We start from the raw sequence: 19,623 nt of genomic DNA, 5'->3' as shown, positions 1-19,623 counted from the left end.
GCCGTTTCAGTGGCTTATTGGGCTTTTCAGCCCATCGTATATTATAATTTTCACAGCATGAAATTATTTAACAAAATGCGAAAAGGGCAAATTCGTCATTGGTGAAGACCGACGACGTTCGGTTTAATCCGGTTGAATTTGAAAGGAATGTCCTTTTAACTCTGTACTGAGATTTGTAGCAATCAATCATCTTCAAAAGTCAATTTCAAGTCTAGGGTTTTAATTTGATACGAGGTCAGCGAATCCGGCGACGAATATCCGCCACTAATAACTCTAGCTCAGGTGGGTTACCCTCTCTATCTCTCTCGTTTTCTTGCTTTATCCGGTTTTCACTTTGTTCACTTACAAGTATCCTCATTTGATCTGAAGTATGCTCATTTGATATTTTGGCTTTTGACCAAGTTCAGGATTTAGGACTCTGATTATCTGTCAATACTTGATTAGTTTAGTGCTTAAGTTATTAGTTCTTGGTTTGCCCACTTGCGCCATGTTCTTTTCTATAGCAATGAGATTATATTCATTTAAAGATCTCGAAAAAAGAAACTGATGGAGACAAATCAAGATGAAGTTTAAGGGTTTTTGTTGTTAGTAAAAAAGTTTTCTTCTTTTTGATTTTCAGAGACATTACTTGCTAGAAAGTCGTAGGATTGATTCAAATAGTGGAATCAGACAACTTTTTCTTGTATGGGCGATTACTTGTTTTTCTTCTTTGGTGTTCTAAATTTGTTCTTTGGTCTTCTGATTGTTTAGTTTTCTAGCTGATGGTTAAGTCTTCTCTTTGGTGATCCTTTTGGCTTTCCTTCAAGTGTAGGTAAGGATTTGTGTCCATGGCAGCTTTGCAAACGCCTCGTGAATGGATCGGTATCCAGCAGTTCCCACCTGCTACTCAATCTAAATTGCTCGAGATCCTTGGGAAGTTTAAAGAAGAGGTTCCTTTCTTATTTCTAGCTTCATCTTCTTTCTGTATTTTTCTTGTTTCATGTTTCTCTGGTTTTAGCTTCTAATGTGTAAGAAAAAAAAACTGGTGTAGGATGTGAGCTCGCTAACGGTCCTTGTAATGGGCAAAGGCGGTGTCGGAAAGTCATCAACTGTGAATTCAGTTATAGGAGAGAAAGCTGCTGCAGTTAGTACTTTCCAGGTGCCAAGTTTAATGATCTTCTCATGGCTTGTCTTCATGACTATTTCCTAACTTTCTTTTAAATCTTCTCATATAATGTGTGATTTCCCTCTTTATAGTCTGAAGGACTGAGGCCTACCTTGGTCTCCCGCTCAAGATCGGGATTTACATTGAATATCATTGACACTCCTGGTCTTATTGAGGGAGGATATGTGAATGATCAAGCCATCAACATTATAAAACGGTATGTTGAACTGTTTCCAGGTCTAAGGAGTTATTCTCCTAATTAGTGGCTCATTTGTGTCATGTATATTAATTTGGATTCGTGGGTGTTGAATTTGAACAGATTCCTCCTCAACATGACTATAGATGTGCTACTATATGTAGACCGTTTGGATGTATATCGGGTGGATGACCTTGATAGGCAAGTTGTCAGTGCTATAACCGATGCATTTGGAAAAGAGATATGGAAAAAGTCTGCTCTTGTTCTCACACATGCTCAGTTCTCTCCGCCAGACGGGTTAAATTATAATAGCTTTGTCTCCAGAAGATCTGATGCTCTTTTAAAAGTTATCCGTACAGGCGCCCAACTGAAGAAACAGGATTTGCAGGTATTGCGGGTTCCTCCTTTCTAGTATATTACACCCGCACACAAATCTCTGTAACTACTTCAATAGTAGTGAAATTAATAGCTTCATTAACCTATAGGGTTCATCTACACCCATCATTCTTGTTGAGAACAGCGGAAGATGTCATAAGAATGACAGCGATGAAAAGGTCAGTTGGTTGGTTTCGTCCACGTAATCTATTTCTTGCATCTTGTAGTTGGACCAATCTTGAATTCATATTTTCCAAACCTGTGACAGATTCTTCCAGACGGGACTAGTTGGATTCCCAATCTGCTCAACACAATCACAGAGATCTCTTTTAATGGCAACAAGGCGATTCACGTTGACAAGAAATTGGTCGAAGGGCCAAACCCAAATCAAAGAGGAAAGAGACTGATTCCTTTGATCTTTGCATTCCAAGTAAGCGACTCTGAACCATTCAGCAACAACACAGAATAAGACTTGATGATAAACATCTTGCATCATTAATTCATCTTTTTTACTTGTTTGAAATACAGTACTTGTTGGTGATGAAGCCATTGGTTCGAGCAATCAAGTCCGATGTTACTAGAGAGAGTAAACCGGCGTGGGAGCTGCGGGACTCCGGTTTAGCAAGTCGAAGGTCTTGAGTTGTTGACACGAGTTTTGTTTGGTTTGCTTGTCTATCTGAGAGATTGTTCTGTAGTTTTTAATTGTGATGACTGGAGAAATGTTGTTCACATATTTTACTGTCGCAAAGTTTTCTTATCTTCTTTAACCTCTGGTAAATCGTAATTAAAAGAGTTAATTCCATATTTTAATTAATGGTAAAGTAACCGCTGCAGTTATTTTTGACGCGATGTAAATTTTGAAATAAAAAACATAAGAGGAACGAAGAAACGAAACGACGTTAAAAGGAAATTGGGCAAACGGAGAAGACGGCTCAGAGTTTTTTGAAATTGAATTCGCAGAGAACGTCGTTTACTCTTCTTCTTCAATTTCAAATAAAGTTTTTGAATTTTCCAACTATCTCTAGTGAATTTAGGGTTTTGATTTCGACATTTGTCTAAAGATTTGCTTTTTTCTAAAGGGTCCGATTGTGTAGTCAAACCAGATCAAATGTCGGCATCAACGGTGTCGATCACCGCTAATACGGCGGCGGCGACTAGACGGACGCCGATTCTTTCCGGAGAGAAAAAATCAAACTTTGATTACCCGCAAAGCGAATCGCTTGCGAACGGTGGTGGTGTTGGGGAAGCCGGTGGTACGAGCAGAGATCTGAGCCGCGGTGAGGCTATCGTTGATCGATCTCACGGTCAAGATTTGGGTCCTGTGACGAGAAGGTCTGGTTCCGCTGCGACGGGGACTAATACCACCACCACGCAGCGCCGGACACGGAAGGTTGCGACTCCTAAGCCTGAGAAAGCGCGGTGGAAGACAGTGGTGAGGATATTTGCAAAGCAGCTTGGGGCACTTCTGATCATTGTTGGGTTAATTCAATTGACGAGGAAGATGATTCTGAAGGCTTCTTCTCCATCCTCTCCGATTTCTTCTTATGAAACGGAGATGGCGTTTTCGGGATTAGAAAGTCGAATTGCGGAAGTAGATGGTCTTGTTAAGGCCACGACGAGTACGATGCAGGTTCAAGTTGAATTACTTGATAAGAAGATGGAGAGGGAAGCAAAAACGCTGAGGCAAGAAATCGAGAGGAAAGCTTCTGCATTTCAGAGTGAGTTGAAGAAGATAGAATCTAGAACCGAGTCTCTAGAGAAGTCAGTAGGTGAAGTAAATGCTAAACCTTGGGTGACGAAAGATGAGTTAGAGAGGATTTATGAGGAACTGAAGAAGGGTAATGTTGATGATTCTGCTTTTAGTGAGATTAGCATTGATGAATTGAGGGCTTATGCTCGTGACATTATGGAGAAAGAGATTGAGAAACATGCTGCAGATGGCCTTGGCCGAGTTGATTATGCATTGGCTTCTGGTGGTGCTTTTGTGATGCAGCATTCAGATCCTTATCTTGTTGGAAAAGGGAGTAGCTGGTTTGCGACTACCATGCGACGCGCTCATACCAATGCGGTTAAGATGTTATCTCCGAGTTTTGGGGAGCCTGGACAGTGTTTTCCTCTGAAAGGTAGTGATGGCTATGTGCAAATCAGGCTGAGAGGACCAATCATACCAGAGGCTTTCACATTGGAGCATGTAGCTAAGGTAATGATACTCTTGCACTGCAAAATCTTTATGTCTTAGTATCAGTTTTCTTTCTTGTGTGCTCTTACGACCTGTGTTGTTTACATTTTTAAAGAACATTATTAGCTCATATATAGGAGTTTCTGTGTAGAATGGTTTGATATTGAAATGCCCGGTAAAGATGACGGAATTTTCTGTGTGACGGATAGTGGGAATGTAAACATTTTATGAAATTGTTTGGTTTAGCCTTGAGGTTAGTTTAGGTCGTAGCTGCAAAAGATCTGAACTGAATAGGAATCCATCTCTGTGCGTACCACTTTACCTTTAGGAGTTTCTTTAAGACCTTTTGCCTGTTTGATGTGGCATTCTCTTTTTGGAATTTATTACACAGGCCACTCTATCAAAGAATCTCAAACCTTTGTGAAAGAGTTCAATAGTATGCATAAATGGATCCTTTGAGGGTTTTGTGTTATCTTCTGTTTCTGTTTTCAATTACTGGGACTAGACTATTTGTTGTTTGGGTTTATTTCATCACTGACAATAACCGAGTGAAATGAAACAAAGAAGACAATTGGATAAGCTTATTACTTACTGTTTTCACTGCTCAAAAGTCAATCTCTGAACATTTTTGGGTCTTTCTTATCTTGGGGAATATATATGTACACTGACCTGATGGATTCATGCATTGTGAAAATGAACAGAGTGTAGCTTACGACAGATCGAGTGCTCCAAAAGATTGCCGTGTATCAGGATGGCTGCAAGGACAAGGAAAAGGACTGGAATCCTCAGCGGAGAATGAGAACATGCAACTTCTAACAGAGTTCACTTACGACCTAGACAGGTCGAACGCACAAACATTCAACATCTTAGACTCATCAAACTCTGGTCCAATCGATACTGTCAGGCTAGACTTCACCTCAAACCATGGAAGCGATTCGCACACTTGCATCTACCGGTTCAGGGTTCACGGGCGTGCATCAGACCCGGTCCCTGTTGTGGAAACGAGTCTTGATCAGGACTCTTCACCTGGAAGTGAATAAACAAACATCTTCTGTATTGTAACATTCCTTCATCCACATTCTCTTTTGTTGCTTGTTTTTTTTTTTTTTTTTTTTTTTTTTTGGAAAGAAAAAGAAAGCATCAGATTCTGTGATTAGACTAGTAGAGAGTTGTTTGATTTGATTCGTCTTCTTTTGTGTTACCTTTTGGTTTATTTGGTTGCAGAATACATAAATCAAGAAATCCAAATGATTTGTTCATCTTCAAAACGCATCTTGCCTATCTTCTAGGCTCGATATGATAACATCATCTTAGAAGGATATCTCCAAGTTGGTTTTGTTCAAGCAGAATATACAACTATGTTCAAATGTCCTATTCAATTAAATCACATCAAGTTCAAAAGTTTACCGAATCAAATAGTTAGTTTTCATTTTTGAAATCGTCGAATAAAAGATACACTTTATTGTAAGACCACAAACTAAAGTTGATTTCTTTTTTGGACTGCTCTAGGCTCTACATATACCACACGCATATATATGTGCACTAAAAACGTTACTTTCTAAGTGAAGTAATCAAAGTTCGGTCAAAGGATTCATATATATTGTAATCCAGGTCTATCTATCTATACACCACACGATAGAAAAAACAAAAGATGAAAAGGAAGAAGAAGATTTGTATAATGAAAAAGCAAAGGAACAACAGGGGCATATAAGTATCAAAGCAAGGGAACAGTGTTCTTGATTTCAGACTTTTTCAGCATATATTCTTTCAATTATTTTAATTCTTTCTTATCTTTGCTTCCTAAACTGATAAAGATCTCTTCTTTTAAAAAATAGAAAATATCAGAAAAACGAAGTGAAGACCATTAATAATAATTCCTTATGCTATAGTTTGTTAATTCTTTAGTGTTCGAAGACCAAACCTGAAGAAGAAAGCTCTTGAATTCTCCCTCATACCACGAGAACCCTCTAAAGAAAGTTGCTTTAACTCTTAGAACAAAACATGTCGGATCCACTCTATATATTTAATAGTATGTCCCTCTGTGTATATATTTACATGTGTGTGTCTGTTTATCTTCAGAATTTTGTCGTCTTTGTCTCATATTTTGGCTATTTTTTGGTTCTGTTTTTGACTTTTGCAGGGTCTCAATCCGAGATAGTAATTGAATCTCTTTTAGCTTCAAGCAATCTCAGATCTTCAATGCCCACTCAGCAAATCCAATCCTTAAGGTATATACACATAGTTATACATCTTTGTTGGTGTTTTTTTTTTTCTCTGTATAGATTCTTGATTTGTTCGGTAATAAAAGTCTCCTTTTTGTTTTATCCCTCAAAACAGAGATACTCTGTTTTTATTTCTAATGTTTTGGTTTTATGAATATATGAAGAGTCTTTGTGGCGACATGGAACGTTGGAGGAAAATCTCCACACTCTGGTCTTAATCTCGATACTTTGCTTCACGTCCACAGCGAATATGATATATACGTTTTAGGGTACACAATTTCTAAATCTCTTGAGTATTTCATGGATTAGTGTCTTGAGGGTTATCGATTTAATCTTTTCTCATAGTTTTCAGGAGATTGTTCCACTGAATGCTGGAAATGTCCTTGTTCTTGGAGACAACGAGCCTGCTGCGAAATGGTTAGCTATGATCAATCAATCCTTGAACAAGTCATCATCATCATCATCGTCTGGAGGAAGACTTGGTCCAAAAACTCCATCTTTTGGTGCTGGATCGATGTTCTTTGCTAAACCTTCTTTGAAGAAGATCAGTGAGAGCTTCAGAACAGAATGCAGGAGAAAGCTGAAGATCTGTAACTGCATCACTTTCTCTGAAGAGATTGTAAAAAAGTATGGGAGAGAATCTTGTTTCAGATGTCCAGAAGGTCTAGTTAACCAATCCGGTGTAATTTCTGATGACGAAGAAGACGAAGATGATGATGACGATGATGATGAAGACGAGGATGAAGGAGGAGGAAAAGTTGCTTCTCTTGTAAGCAACCAGATGATGATGAAGTATGGCTTAGTAGCATCAAAGCAAATGGTGGGAATATTCCTCACTGTGTGGATGAGAAAAGAACTTATTCAACACGTTTCTCATCTCAGAATCTCCAGCGTCACCCGCGGAATCATGGGTTGCTTAGGAAACAAGGTACAGTACTTTTAACACTCACACTAAAAACCATAACAAGTAAAAAAGCTCTGTTTCTGATATTCTCTTCTTATTCATCATAGGGATGCATAGCTGTGAGTTTGCAGCTCTACAAGACTAGCTTCTGCTTCATCTGCAGTCATCTAGCTTCTGGTGAGAGAGAAGGAGACGAACGCCGCAGAAACTCAGATGTGATCGAGATTCTAAAGAACACAACATTCCCTAGAATCTGCAGAACTTCTTTTACTCGTGTCCCTGATCGAATCACTAAGCATGAGTAAGATTTAAGAACACAAATATCATCATAACATTTATAGGCTTCCAACTCAAAACCATCCGGCATGAATGAATTGGTTTTTGTTCTTTAGGTCTTTATCTCATGTCCAATGTGAGACCTTTAAGTTCACCATATTTTCTACCTTGGCTAATCTCCGGTTTTCTTATCGCATTTTAATCTCAGTCGGGTCATATGGCTAGGAGATTTGAACTACAGAATAGCTTTGAGTTACTCAGAAACAAAGACGCTCTTGGATAAAAACGCTTGGGACACTCTTCTTAACAAAGATCAGGTTTCACTAACGGTTCCTTTTCTCGCAAGAAATCAAATTTCAGTGTGATCTTACCTCAAAATAGAAAGCTAAACCGGTTTATTGTTTCTGAAACGAATTACAGCTCAAGATTGAAAGAGACGCAGGTCGAGTGTTCAAAGGATGGCACGAAGGCAAAATCTTCTTTGCACCAACTTATAAGTATTCTTATAACTCTGATGCTTACGCCGGAGACACTACCAAAGAAAAGAAGAACAAGAGAAGAACTCCGGCCTGGTATAGTTAACCGGAAAATTCTATTTCTGATTTTGATTGGTTTTGGTTCGGTTAAGCTGAATGGGGTTTATCTCTTTTTTTGCGTCAGGTGCGATAGGATTCTTTGGCACGGGGATGGAATCCGGCAGCTCTCGTACGTGCGCGGCGAGTCACGATTCTCTGATCACCGGCCGGTTTGCTCCGTATTTGTCGTCGACGTTGAGGTTTGCGAGGGTAAAACCGGAACTAGAAGACAATAATTTACATTTGACTGTTGAAAACCGTCCTGGTAGATATTAAGACATAATGTTTCCATTTATTACGATACTGCCACTAGCTGACCTTTGGAGCCCGCTAGAGTATTTACTTTGACGTTATGTTGTGAAAAAGGTGAACAATATAGCATAGAGTAAGACCCATTTTCGTTAGTAATATTGGCCGACCAAACCAAAAAACTCGGCAAGTCTTGCGGATTGTGTATCCAGCTCTTTTAATTTGTTTGACAAATTTGCCAACTAAGAAATTTTGTAATTTGGTTATATATGAATTATTTCTTACAAAATATAAGATTCTCATAGTATCTTATGAGAACATAATTTAAATTTTTCCAATAATAACGTTTGATTTTTGGTTTTCAAAGCAAGTGAGGTTTTGTGGATGATTATACATACATCCATAATATGATTGTTTGTATAGCCGTATATTTGAAATTTAATTTCGGTTAAGACTTTCGATAGACCAATATATGTTCTATCTAACCTATCTAATCACGATATGATATCTATATATGAATTCATCTCTTCGAGTGTTGTAATTTGACTTTTATTTCAAATATAAAATTAATCCGGAAGGAAAGAGTATAATTAATTGGAGCCTAACTTGTAACAAACAAAGTGATGATTTAAGATTTCAAAAAACTTATAAACGGGTCTTGCCTTCTCCCCGAAGTTCCGCAACATCTCACATGTGACATGTAGTCATGTATTCGTTTTAGCTTCATTCTAATTAATCATTACGTATTCGGTTTGTGAATTATAGACATTATCATTGGTTTTAATTTTGTTAGTTTATTCAGAATCACGTATTTATAACCTATTATATATGTATTTTGTTAAGTTTCATGGACATGGACCAATCCATGCATAATTTTAACCTATTAGGATCGTCAAAATTCAAAAATATAATAAATTTGGGGGTATTATTGAAAGTAATTTAGCATTCAAAATGTATATGATCAAGAAAACCATATTCTCTAATTAAGTTATTGCTATTCTTAATTTTAAAATGTATGACTATAAGAAACCAATGAAATATTTTTATACAATCTTTTTTTAAACAGGCTAAAACTCGATTTTTTCGAAAAACTCACTCTAAAAGTTGCAATATACGTAGGTTCGACTCTACAGTCATTAAATAATCACCATCCTATGAAGTATGAACTATGTCATATATTAATATCCATATATTTTGGTCAATGTACGACTCGACCAGGTGCAGTCCATTCACCATTGGATCTTACAGTAACTTATTAAGAAAAGTATCTAAAATCTTCTATTATTTATTTGATCAAAATAAAATAATATATATATATATATATATATATATGTGTGTGCCCCTATATATATATATATATATATATATATAGTTCTATAAAGTTGTGTATAATATTTTTCGGACTAATAATTCCTTAACAAGGCAACATGCATTACATTATTCATAACTTTCTCTCGCAAGCCATGCATTATAAATGTGGATGCATATACCTATACATCTACCATGCATACATGAACTAGGACACGCTCTTAGATAACAAGAAGGAAGAAAAAAAAACTTAGAAAAAAATGCAATCTCAACACTTCTCTTCATCTCTCTTGTTCTTGGCTCTTCTCTCTCTTTCATGGGCTTTGCTAGTCTCACCGACACAGCCTCCTCCGGCATGGCCTGCACCAACACAGCCTCCGTCAGAACCTCCAACGTCGCCCCCGTCACAGTCTCCATCGCTGCCTCCTTCACAACCTCCAACACCGCCTCCGTCACAGTCTCCATCGCAGCCTTCTCCACTACCACCAAACATTGCTTGTAAATCCACTCCTTATCCGAAGCTCTGCCGCACGATCCTTTCCGCCGTTAAATCCTCACCGTCCGATCCTTACCATTACGGAAAGTTCACAATGAAACAATGCCTCAAACAAGCTCGTCGCCTCTCCAAAGTCATCAACCGCTTTGCCCATCGCGTGGAAGATGATCCAGGTGCGTCGACGGTGGAAGAGGTCAGTGCGGTGGCTGATTGCGGCGAGCTAGCACAGCTTAGCGTTGATTACCTCGAAACGGTTACGGAGGAGCTGAAAGCAGCGGAGCTGATGACGGCCGCCCTCGTTGATCGTGTTACGAGTCTTCTCGGTGGCGTTGTGACTAACCAGCAAACGTGCCTCGACGGTCTTGTGGACGCTAAGAGCGGGTTTGCGACGGCGATTGGAACGCCGTTGGGGAATCTCACGCGCCTCTATAGTGTGTCGTTAGGGCTTGTGAGTCACGCGCTTAACCGTAATCTGAAGAGGTATAAAGGGTCCAAGGGGAAAATCTTTGGTGGTGGTAACAAACCCGTTCGTGAACCTCTCGAGACTTTGATTAAGGTAATTTTGTTTATCTTTATTTCTTGCTTTGTCTTCGTAGGTTTTTAAATAAATTATTAATTTTAAACTAGACATTAAAGAAAAAAAAAAGCCTAGACAAGTAGATCATGTCCGAATGTTTAGGAATATTGAAGAAAGTCCTAATTAGTACATAATTTTCGTTTTTTTTGTTATATAAATAAATTAAGTATATCTTCTGAACCAAAACATTCATAGATTTTCGATTTTATTTAGCGTAAATCTGCATATGCAGTTTACAAAGATGGGAGTTTACGTATTTACACTAAAAGAATTGGCACATGGCCAGATGGGCGCCTATAGTCACATACTAGAATACTAGAAGTCAACGAAGAATATATTGAAAAGTGTTTGAGTTTTGACTTTTAACATTAATATATGAAAGTTTAACAGAACTAAATAACGAATAAAATCACATGGGTCCACATGATTTCTTCCGGACCAATCAATACTCTCACATGTATTCCCTAATGTACATCACTTTTAGAAGTATGATTTATGAACATGATAGTTAATGTGTACGAAAATGTGCACAGATTACAATTATCACAAGCATTTAAAACTAATGATAAAGTAACTAACTAATTTGTAGGTTTTACGCAAAACATGCGACAAGAGCAAGGATTGTCGGAAAGCTGACAGAAATTTAGGTGAGCTAGGAGAGACGAGCGGTGGCTCGATCCTCGTAAGGGAAGCAGTAACCGTCGGTCCATATGAAACCGATAACTTCTCTACCATAACTGAGGCCGTCGCTGCCGCACCTAACAACACATTCCCGGAGCAAGGCTACTTCGTAATCTATGCAAGGGCAGGTCTTTACGAAGAATATGTTGTTATTTCAAATAAAAAAAGGAACATCATGCTTATTGGAGATGGGATCAATAAAACTATCATTTCTGGAAACCACAGTTTTATTGATGGTTGGACGACTTATAATTCTTCAACCTTTGGTAAATATTTTCATATTTTCTTCTTTACAATTTATTTTTATCTGAAATAACTCCTAAATATTTTCTTAGAATCTAGACTATATAATAACTTTTGATCGCATTTGTAGCGGTGGTCGGAGACCGATTTGTTGCAGTTGATGTAACATTCCGAAACACAGCTGGACCAGAGAAACACCAAGCCGTGGCCGTAAGAAACAATGCGGATGGGTCAACATTTTATCGATGTAGTTTTGAAGGCTATCAAGATACTCTTTACGTTCATTCTTTAAGACAGTTCTATCGTGAATGTGATATATATGGTAGGATATATCATTTATCTTCAGCTATAAACATCAACTTTAAAAATACTTTTTCTGAATTTTTAATATATTATTTTGCTACAGGGACCATAGATTTTATATTCGGAAATGCGGCTGCAATCTTTCAAAATTGCAACATATATGCCCGAAAACCGATGGCAAATCAGAAGAATGCAGTGACAGCCCATGGAAGAACCGATCCAAACCAGAAAACTGGAATCTCCATCATTAATTGTACTATAGGAGCTGCCCCGGACCTCGCGGCTGACCCCAACTCGACCATGACATTCCTTGGGCGACCATGGAAGCCTTACTCGAGGACGGTCTACATACAATCATACATCAGCGATGTTGTCCAACCCGTTGGGTGGCTAGAGTGGAATGGGACAACCGGGCTAGACACGATCTCCTATGGTGAATATGACAACTTTGGACCGGGGGCTGACACAAGTAAAAGGGTCCAATGGTCAGGATATAGCCTATTGAACTTGGCAGAAGCCATGAACTTCACCGTATATAACTTCACTTTGGGAGACACTTGGTTGCCTCAGACCGACATTCCCTTCTACGGCGGTTTGCTTCACACCGAATGAAAATTTCTTAAAATATTATATAGATACTTGGTCTTGCCTCATTTAAATGCAATAAAAATTTTATTCATTTTTGTTATTCGAAATCTGAATTTTGGTACTAGTTACTTACTATAATAAATGATTAACGGTTCATGTATTAGTAGGGAGTATAATTTCTTTGATTTCAATGAAAAAACTATTTTGATATCAGCTTTCATTTTTGTTTAGAAAAAAAGGAAAAACAAGGAACTTTATTTTATCAGTTGAGGCATAGAACATTATATGATTTTCGTAAAGAAAATGAAATTATATGAATAGATACAAATTCGGAAACTTTTGGAAAATAAACAATACAAGGTAAAAAATTTTTTTAAGGAAATATTGTATGTTCGTTAGAAACCAAATTAAAGAACGACTAGCTAGCCATCAATTTTCAGACCAGCCTTTTTCCGGCAAATAATATCAAAAATCAGATTTGAACGGAACTTTGGTTGCCGGCAACCAGTTATTGCCGTCTATAAAAGGTTTCACCGTAAACTTATTTGCTTCCTTATTTGTTAAAGACGTCTTCAACCCTTTCCACTTAACCCGGTTCTTGGTCGAGGCTCCTGGCCCGGAATTTAAGTATTCGGCGTAAAAGATGGTGTATGGTGCGGCATATCCTGTCCACGGTAACCACCCTTTCGGGTTGATAAATTTGTCCATGTACGACTTCATGATCACCGTTGTGGAGAAGTCCTTCCAAGGCCGGCCTAGGAACGTTTGGATATCGGTTAGGTTATCCAAAGGCTTGATAGTACAATTGTGGATAGAGATTCCTGTGTTTTGGTTCGGATCTTTCCGGCCCTGAGCGGTTATTGTATTCTGCTGGCCTTCCATAGGACGACGAGGCAAGATCTCACAATTTTGGAATACAACCGCAGCGTTTCCAAATATAAAATCAACGGTTCCGAGGATAACACAATCACGGTAAAACTGACGTTGGGCATGAGCGTACATCGTGTCTTGGAAAGCATCCATAGTGCACTTGTAGAACACAGACAAGTCTGCGCTTACCATTAGAGCTACGGCTTGATGCTTGGTTGGACCAGCTGTATTAATGAAGCCCATGTCCCTAGCCATGAACCCCTTTCCAAACACAGCTAAAATATTACAAGAAAAAAAAAATCAACTTTCTATCTTTTGAAAAATATACTAGTATTTTAGGATGTTACGCAAACACAAAAACTTTTCGTTAGAACAAAAAAATCACTTGTACATATGTACTTACCAAATGTGGCGGTTTCGAACGTGGGTGTTCCATCGATGAAGTTGAGTCCAGCAGAGACGATAGTCTTACTCTGTCCATCTCCAACCATCACAACATTCCATTTCTTCTTCTCAACCCTAACATTCTCCAAATAAACTCCTTTCTTCACATAAATAATCGTAGGTTTCTCATTCTTCTCCTCCACTTCCGCTAAAGCCTCACCTATCGTCCTATACTTCCCTGACCCGTCTTTGGCCACCACGATGGTCGCTTTCTTCCTTAAATCACCACTCTCCAAAAGTCTCCGACCTTCCATCATCGGCAAGTCAGCTACAACGACTTTGGCGTCACCGGTAGCCATCAACCGACGTCGTCTAAACTTAACGGTGTCAGCTATTTTCCCTAGCCACGTTATGATCGCTAACGCATTGCTAGTCATCTCCGTCGAGTTTTTCAAATGGTTTTCACCGAAAGTTGTCAAACCTGGTTTGTTCGCTTCCACTAATGCGTCCATACATGTTTCTTGGTACGTTTCCACGGAGCTAAGCCACGTCCTGAGATCGTCGACGCTCTTCAAGGGCGACGTCGTTTTGTCTTTCATTGACGTCATCGTCTCGTTGAGTTGGTCAACGGCTAGTCCAATAAGCTCCACGCAAGCCCCCATTGCTGCTGACGTGGCGTTATCCATGTGTTCGCCGTTGGAGAATCCGTCGAGAACTTTCGAGAGCTCCGTGATGGTGATTTTGACTGCGTACTTGAAAAGCTCCTCCGGGTTTAGTTGGCTCGCGTTTGGAGCCGTTCCAATGGTCTCAAAACATTTGTCTTTGTGCAATGTCACGTCGCACACGGCTTTCACCGAGACGGAGATTGGCTCTCCGTTACTCTCCGTTGGCGATTTCTTGCCGTTATCGTAAGCTGTGGTTCCAACGATGGCTCCGACGACAATGCAGACGAGAACGATGGAAGATATAGCGATAATGGCGATTCTCTTCTTTGTCTTCCGACTTGCCTCAAGTTTCGATTGCTCATGCTCGTCAAGTCTGCCATAGGAGGACATTTTGGTAATTTCCTCCTACCTGGCCTCTCGTATGTGATATTGTGTAATTAAATGTTTTTGAGTTATTTGTTTACTCTTGTAGAGACAGAGAGTATATATAATAGTCGTCCATTTATATTTTTTATTCGAGATAATAATGAAGTTTGATTTTACGCGGCACATTTATATTTTGCGTGGGAGGCACTAAGATGGATCGTTTGATTGTTAAGCTGGGAACATTGCGAGTGCTTCTCATGTTTTTTTTTGTGCATCTGTTAGAATCTTTCTCGTTTTATTTCTTTACTTTTAAACCATTTTTATTTTATTTTCTTTTGGTAAACTTTTAAAATCGATTTTCATGTTTATATGTATATTAATTATAATTGAAAACAATAAGATTCAATTTAATATTAGTAGTCGTTACTCTTTTTATTTTTATTTTCTCACTGAGCCATTCATTTGTGCCTTTATCTCGACATTCGTTTGTAGAATGCTGCTAGTTTCAGTGAAGCTCTAAAATTATTGATAATGTAGAAGTGTTGAAATATAGAAATTGTCTTCCTTTTTTAAAAAAAAAAATCTTACAATTTGGCGTGTAAGATTCCCATTAGATTATTTTATTTTTTACACATATACTCGTCAAACAAAATGATAAATTTATAAGTTATTTTCACGTTTAGTAAGAAATTGAGTTTCTCTCTCACCGTTTGGCAAAGTGGGAATTGGTTCTCACCATTTAGCAATTTAGGTTTTTTCTGACCAAAATACCCCCAAACCATAAACAGTTCTCGTTCAGTTATGTTTGGACTTCTCCTATTTTTTTTTTTTATCTTATTATGTATAAAAAAATGAAAAAAACAGAAGAAGAAGCAGAAAAACAAATCGAAAATCAATTTTTTCAACTTCAAAAATCTTTGTGATAATAGTTTTCTTAAAATCTGAACAATCTCGCATTCATCTTCGATTGAGAGTTTTTGAGTCGAGTAAGTAGAAACAAATTTCATATTTCCGGCGATGAACAAAATACAAGAAATTTCTTGAGATTCAAACACTTTAGTTTTTCAAATTTAAAATATGCTAACGTTTACTAGATTCATATGTAGAAAGCATTCAAAACTTAAGGAAAACAAAATTATGAGATAACTGCTAAAGACGGCCGCAAAATTAGGGTTGCAGAAGAGAATACTCAGGTTGAAGACGACAGGAAAATTACAGTTTTACCCTTCATCTAATTTCTTATGTGTACGTATATATAATTTACGGTGTACGTACACGAACATATTTAGTGGAACGTATATGATACAATATTAAAGTGGTTGTAATAATTATATATCTAACCACCCTCTTTTGACTCCAAAATTAAGCTATTTTCTTACTTTCGTCTATCTCAATAAAATTCATGCATATATAATAATTAAGTAAAAATATATGGTCAAAGAATATTTGTTCCTCATATTTATGAAAATATTATGTACGTACATCTTTGTTGGTGAGTTAAATTTGTTAAGATAAATGTATTGATACAATAATAAACTATTATTGGCGACATGTACCATGCCAATTTGCATTTGTGTATATCAAACATTCATTGTCAGATACTTCCTTGTGTACATAATTAGTAATGTACGTACATTCTTCTAAAAATCATGTTTTACCTCATGATTATGACTACAAATGGTTGAATATCACCATCTCTCCAAAATGATCGATGCTTTTTCAATTACGTACATGTTAATTAGTATACATACACATTTCTAATAATCAATTGAATTTTCATGTTAGCCCCACAGTAAGTTGAGTGTCACCAGCATTCCCGACATGTCCTATCCCATATTTTTCAACAACAAGATGAGTCAACTTATTGTGATGTAATCTTTGCCATTACCTTGTAGCAAAAGCAAACTTTGATTGCAAGATAAGCCATTGTTTGTTGTATGACTTGCATGTTCATAAAAACACTCCCCACATACAAAGTAACACTTGTCGTACTCAGTTCAACTTGTGTCTCATCGGCTCAAAAACTGGGTAAATCATCGAATACCGGAGCAGCATGATTATCGAGAATCTTCGCCTCACAACCATGTAATGAAGAAAACCCATTATACACTATGTAAGCCTCAGATGCGGTTACTAGCCGATTATCATGTACTACCCCACTTGCTGAACCTCCAATACCACACTCTAGAACATCATCCCCAGTCACTTTGTCTCTACCATTAACTTCGTCTCTACCATTAATATTGGTATCCGTGTACGTAACAAAATCACCTTCGCATCATTTATCTTGTACACATTCTCTAGTGTACGTACATTGGTACAAAGTGCAAACTATGTCGACACTTACGGGTTGGAGTCACGGTTGGTGCAATGTCACCCAAATAAGAAATGTTTTCTCCGCCAGGTACACGCTGACTTGTAATAAATCTCTAACCACCCTCTACAAAAAAATTAAAAATTATATGATTTGACTTCAAAATCAAGTCATTTTGTTACTTATTTGTATATCTCAATAAAATAAATACATGCATATATAATAACTAAAAAAATATATGGTCAAAGAGTATTAGTTCTTCATATTTTTCAAAAAAAAAATTATGTACGTACACGTGTAATAGTGAACAAACATCTTTGTCGATGAGTTAAATTTATTAAGATAAATTTATTAATAAAATAATAAACTAATATTGGCGATGGCGGTAATATATTCTAAGACGCTCCTACTAGAGATAAATCCATTGTTATTTGAATTTTTTTTTCTAAATACACTCCAACAAACAATGTCTCTCTTGTCATACTAATTTATACTTTTGTCTCATCAACTAGAGCATTTACTAAATCATCGAAGACTAGAGCAAAATCCACACAATTACCATTCACTTACATCTACCATGCCAATTTGCATTTGTGGACGTCAAGCATTTACCGTCAGATACTTTCTTGTGTACATAGTTAGTAATGTATGTACATTCTTCCATAAATCATGTCTGATCTCCTGGTTATGACTCACAAATGGTTGAATGTCATCATTCTTTCCAAAATGATCGATATTTTATCAATTACGTACACGTTAATTAGTATACGTACACGTTTCTAATAATTAATTGTATCTTTCATGTTAGCCTCATAGTAAGTTGAGTGTCACTAACATTCTCGACATGTCATATCCCATATTTCTCAACACCAAAATCAGTCCACTCGTTGTAATGTAATCTTCGACACTACCACTACCATATTGGTACAAACCATGTCGACCCTTACGGGTTGGAGTCCCGGTTGGTGTACTTTCATCTAAATGAGAAATGTTTTCTCCCTTAGGTACACGCTGACTTGTGTACGTACACTCTGCCATAGACGACTGAATTCTCCTGGATGTTCCATAGTCTGTTGAGTGTGAATGACACTACCTTCACTACTATCTATAGTAGGATCGAGAGTACTTCCCCCCAGAGATCCATCGTCGCTGTGTTGATCATCATACCCATCAGCCTCTTCGTTGTCATCATCCTCTTCATCCTCATCTGTTTTATCGTCCTCGATGTCGTTTTGCTAATCTACGGCCTCATTATTTAGATCCACATTTGATGCCTCTACAATAGCTTTTGGTGTGTTTTCACTCCCCAACACATGGTCACTTTCAGTATCATGGCCATCCATCCTAGACAAAGTATTCTCGTCTGCCTTAACGGTTGCACTAAAAGACACAAACAAGTTGACACTAGAATCTCCACCACGAATCAAAAAAAAAAATAGGTTCATTTGATTGTCAATGTAGATAGGAGAGCGTTTACTTTCTATCATCATTGAGATCTTTCTTGGCATCTAGTAACTAATTATAGGATTGCATTCAGTAGACTTTAAATTGAAAACCTCACATAATGTACATGCAAATTCTGTGTACGTCATGTTTTTCTTAACACGTACACACCGACCAACCTTGCTTCTTCTAGTCCATTCTTCTTCTTTGAATCTCCACTCACCAACCATAATAAATACAAAAATATTCATTAATCTCCAGCATCATGAATTCATTAGAACCTCATTAAATGCAACAGAAAACATCATTTATATCTACAAAACCAAAGAATTCCAACTACATATGATCCTGTTAATATCATAAATCCTATACTATTATTTGGGGAGTACATTTTATAAAATACCCTTAACTAACCTTCCCTTTTGTAAAAAATTACTTAAGAATGCCATTACAAAAATCTTATTTTAGAACAAAAAAATTAATATTTTTTCACTTACTATTATAATATATTAAAACTTAGTTCTAATATATATATTATATAAATTTTGTAATAAATAAAATTCAACCCGTACTAAAGTACGGGTGATGATCTAGTTAATAATTGTATAAATATATCAACTATATATATATATATATATATATATATATATTATGTAAGAAACTTCTATGAAATATAATTCTTGTACTGGCTTTTTTTTTTTGCTTAAATTCGCATTAGTTCTTGTTTGAATTTAATTCTAATATTTTTACTGTATCAATAATTTTTGGTGTCGTTTTGTAGAAATGATAATTATTTTTTACTTATAATTGGTTCTAAAAATATATTTTCTATTATGAAGAAAATCTTATATTTTCATAAAATATTAAAAAGTTACGAAATTAGAAAAAAATCTCTATAAATTAATAAAATTTTGCGGTCCCAACATTATCAATTTATAGAGGTTTTACTGTACACACTTTATAAACATAAATATATCTTTATTTTATTACCAAAAAAAAAATATATCCTTATTTAGCATTGTTTTAGATTTTTAAATCCAAAACAATGTTGTTTTCTTAGAAAGCAAAATCCAAGTGTATGTAATAGCATAAGACTGGTTAAGGACTTGATTGGTTCTCCCGCTATCACCCGCAAACGCTGCGTTTGCGGACGGTTGCGGTTGCTAGCGTTTAAAACCAATCATTAAAAACGTTTTATACCGCTCCGCACCGCTCTAGACCGCTCCGAACCGCTGAATTCAAAAGTTCCTTCTCGCAAGCGTTTG

General features: G+C 37.0%; 5 protein-coding genes across 6 annotated transcripts; 4 read left to right on the top strand and 1 right to left on the bottom strand.

Moving 5' to 3' along the window:
- Positions 1–145: 145 nt before the first annotated feature.
- On the top strand, positions 146–2,484 carry LOC9309249 (translocase of chloroplast 34, chloroplastic). Of its 2 annotated transcripts, none has more exons than XM_021020353.1 (8): positions 146–282; positions 812–929; positions 1,031–1,138; positions 1,237–1,361; positions 1,464–1,728; positions 1,826–1,894; positions 1,984–2,145; positions 2,244–2,484. In XM_021020353.1, the coding sequence occupies exons 2-8, from the start codon at positions 828–830 to the stop codon at positions 2,352–2,354; spliced, it is 942 nt and encodes a 313-aa protein (XP_020876012.1). In that variant the 5' UTR covers positions 146–282; positions 812–827; the 3' UTR covers positions 2,355–2,484. The 2 variants fall into 2 exon arrangements, with proteins under 2 accessions (XP_020876012.1, XP_020876013.1); XM_021020354.1 differs by lacking the exon at positions 146–282 and adding an exon at positions 379–682.
- A 65-nt stretch (positions 2,485–2,549) lies between these two features.
- On the top strand, positions 2,550–5,145 carry LOC9309248 (protein SAD1/UNC-84 domain protein 1). The gene is made up of 2 exons (XM_002873134.2): positions 2,550–3,915; positions 4,596–5,145. Exons 1-2 carry the CDS (start codon positions 2,824–2,826, stop codon positions 4,932–4,934), a joined length of 1,431 nt encoding a protein of 476 aa, XP_002873180.1. The 5' UTR covers positions 2,550–2,823; the 3' UTR covers positions 4,935–5,145.
- A 226-nt stretch (positions 5,146–5,371) lies between these two features.
- Positions 5,372–8,385, top strand: LOC9309247 (type I inositol polyphosphate 5-phosphatase 10). Its single transcript, XM_002873133.2, has 8 exons — positions 5,372–5,923; positions 6,035–6,122; positions 6,281–6,385; positions 6,462–7,044; positions 7,128–7,321; positions 7,505–7,613; positions 7,717–7,868; positions 7,957–8,385. Exons 1-8 carry the CDS (start codon positions 5,896–5,898, stop codon positions 8,105–8,107), a joined length of 1,410 nt encoding a protein of 469 aa, XP_002873179.1. The 5' UTR covers positions 5,372–5,895; the 3' UTR covers positions 8,108–8,385.
- Positions 8,386–9,500: 1,115 nt separating this feature from the next.
- On the top strand, positions 9,501–12,529 carry LOC9307197 (probable pectinesterase/pectinesterase inhibitor 47). The gene is made up of 4 exons (XM_002873132.2): positions 9,501–10,480; positions 11,091–11,448; positions 11,556–11,747; positions 11,832–12,529. Exons 1-4 carry the CDS (start codon positions 9,689–9,691, stop codon positions 12,338–12,340), a joined length of 1,851 nt encoding a protein of 616 aa, XP_002873178.1. The 5' UTR covers positions 9,501–9,688; the 3' UTR covers positions 12,341–12,529.
- A 92-nt stretch (positions 12,530–12,621) lies between these two features.
- On the bottom strand, positions 12,622–14,812 carry LOC9307196 (probable pectinesterase/pectinesterase inhibitor 46). Its single transcript, XM_021020289.1, has 2 exons — positions 13,590–14,812; positions 12,622–13,461 (listed from the first exon to the last, which is right to left on the bottom strand). Exons 1-2 carry the CDS (start codon positions 14,623–14,625, stop codon positions 12,782–12,784), a joined length of 1,716 nt encoding a protein of 571 aa, XP_020875948.1. The 5' UTR covers positions 14,626–14,812; the 3' UTR covers positions 12,622–12,781.
- Positions 14,813–19,623: the final 4,811 nt, after the last annotated feature.

The sequence above is a fragment of the Arabidopsis lyrata genome (assembly GCF_000004255.2).
Source record: "Arabidopsis lyrata subsp. lyrata unplaced genomic scaffold ARALYscaffold_6, whole genome shotgun sequence".
Lineage (NCBI taxonomy): Eukaryota > Viridiplantae > Streptophyta > Magnoliopsida > Brassicales > Brassicaceae > Arabidopsis > Arabidopsis lyrata.
Note: the sequence above shows the minus strand (reverse complement) of the source record. Positions and strands in the feature narration are given on the sequence as shown.

Bases quoted from the DNA above. Each gene is read 5' to 3' on its own strand.
- LOC9307197 (XM_002873132.2), top strand. From the start codon at position 9,689: ATGCAATCTCAACACTTCTCTTCATCTCTCTTGTTCTTGGCTCTTCTC. The intron at 11,449-11,555 runs GTAAATATTTTC...TCGCATTTGTAG, and splicing joins TTATAATTCTTCAACCTTTG to CGGTGGTCGGAGACCGATTT. The intron at 11,748-11,831 runs GTAGGATATATC...ATTTTGCTACAG, and splicing joins TCGTGAATGTGATATATATG to GGACCATAGATTTTATATTC.
- LOC9309249 (XM_021020353.1), top strand. From the start codon at position 828: ATGGCAGCTTTGCAAACGCCTCGTGAATGGATCGGTATCCAGCAGTTC. The intron at 1,729-1,825 runs GTATTGCGGGTT...ATTAACCTATAG, and splicing joins TGAAGAAACAGGATTTGCAG to GGTTCATCTACACCCATCAT. The intron at 2,146-2,243 runs GTAAGCGACTCT...TTTGAAATACAG, and splicing joins CTTTGATCTTTGCATTCCAA to TACTTGTTGGTGATGAAGCC.
- LOC9309247 (XM_002873133.2), top strand. From the start codon at position 5,896: ATGTCGGATCCACTCTATATATTTAATA. The intron at 5,924-6,034 runs GTATGTCCCTCT...TGACTTTTGCAG, and splicing joins TCCACTCTATATATTTAATA to GGTCTCAATCCGAGATAGTA. The intron at 7,614-7,716 runs GTTTCACTAACG...AACGAATTACAG, and splicing joins CTCTTCTTAACAAAGATCAG to CTCAAGATTGAAAGAGACGC.
- LOC9309248 (XM_002873134.2), top strand. From the start codon at position 2,824: ATGTCGGCATCAACGGTGTCGATCACCGCTAATACGGCGGCGGCGACT. The intron at 3,916-4,595 runs GTAATGATACTC...GAAAATGAACAG, and splicing joins CATTGGAGCATGTAGCTAAG to AGTGTAGCTTACGACAGATC.
- LOC9307196 (XM_021020289.1), bottom strand. From the start codon at position 14,625: ATGTCCTCCTATGGCAGACTTGACGAGCATGAGCAATCGAAACTTGAG. The intron at 13,462-13,589 runs GTAAGTACATAT...GTAATATTTTAG, and splicing joins GTTCGAAACCGCCACATTTG to CTGTGTTTGGAAAGGGGTTC.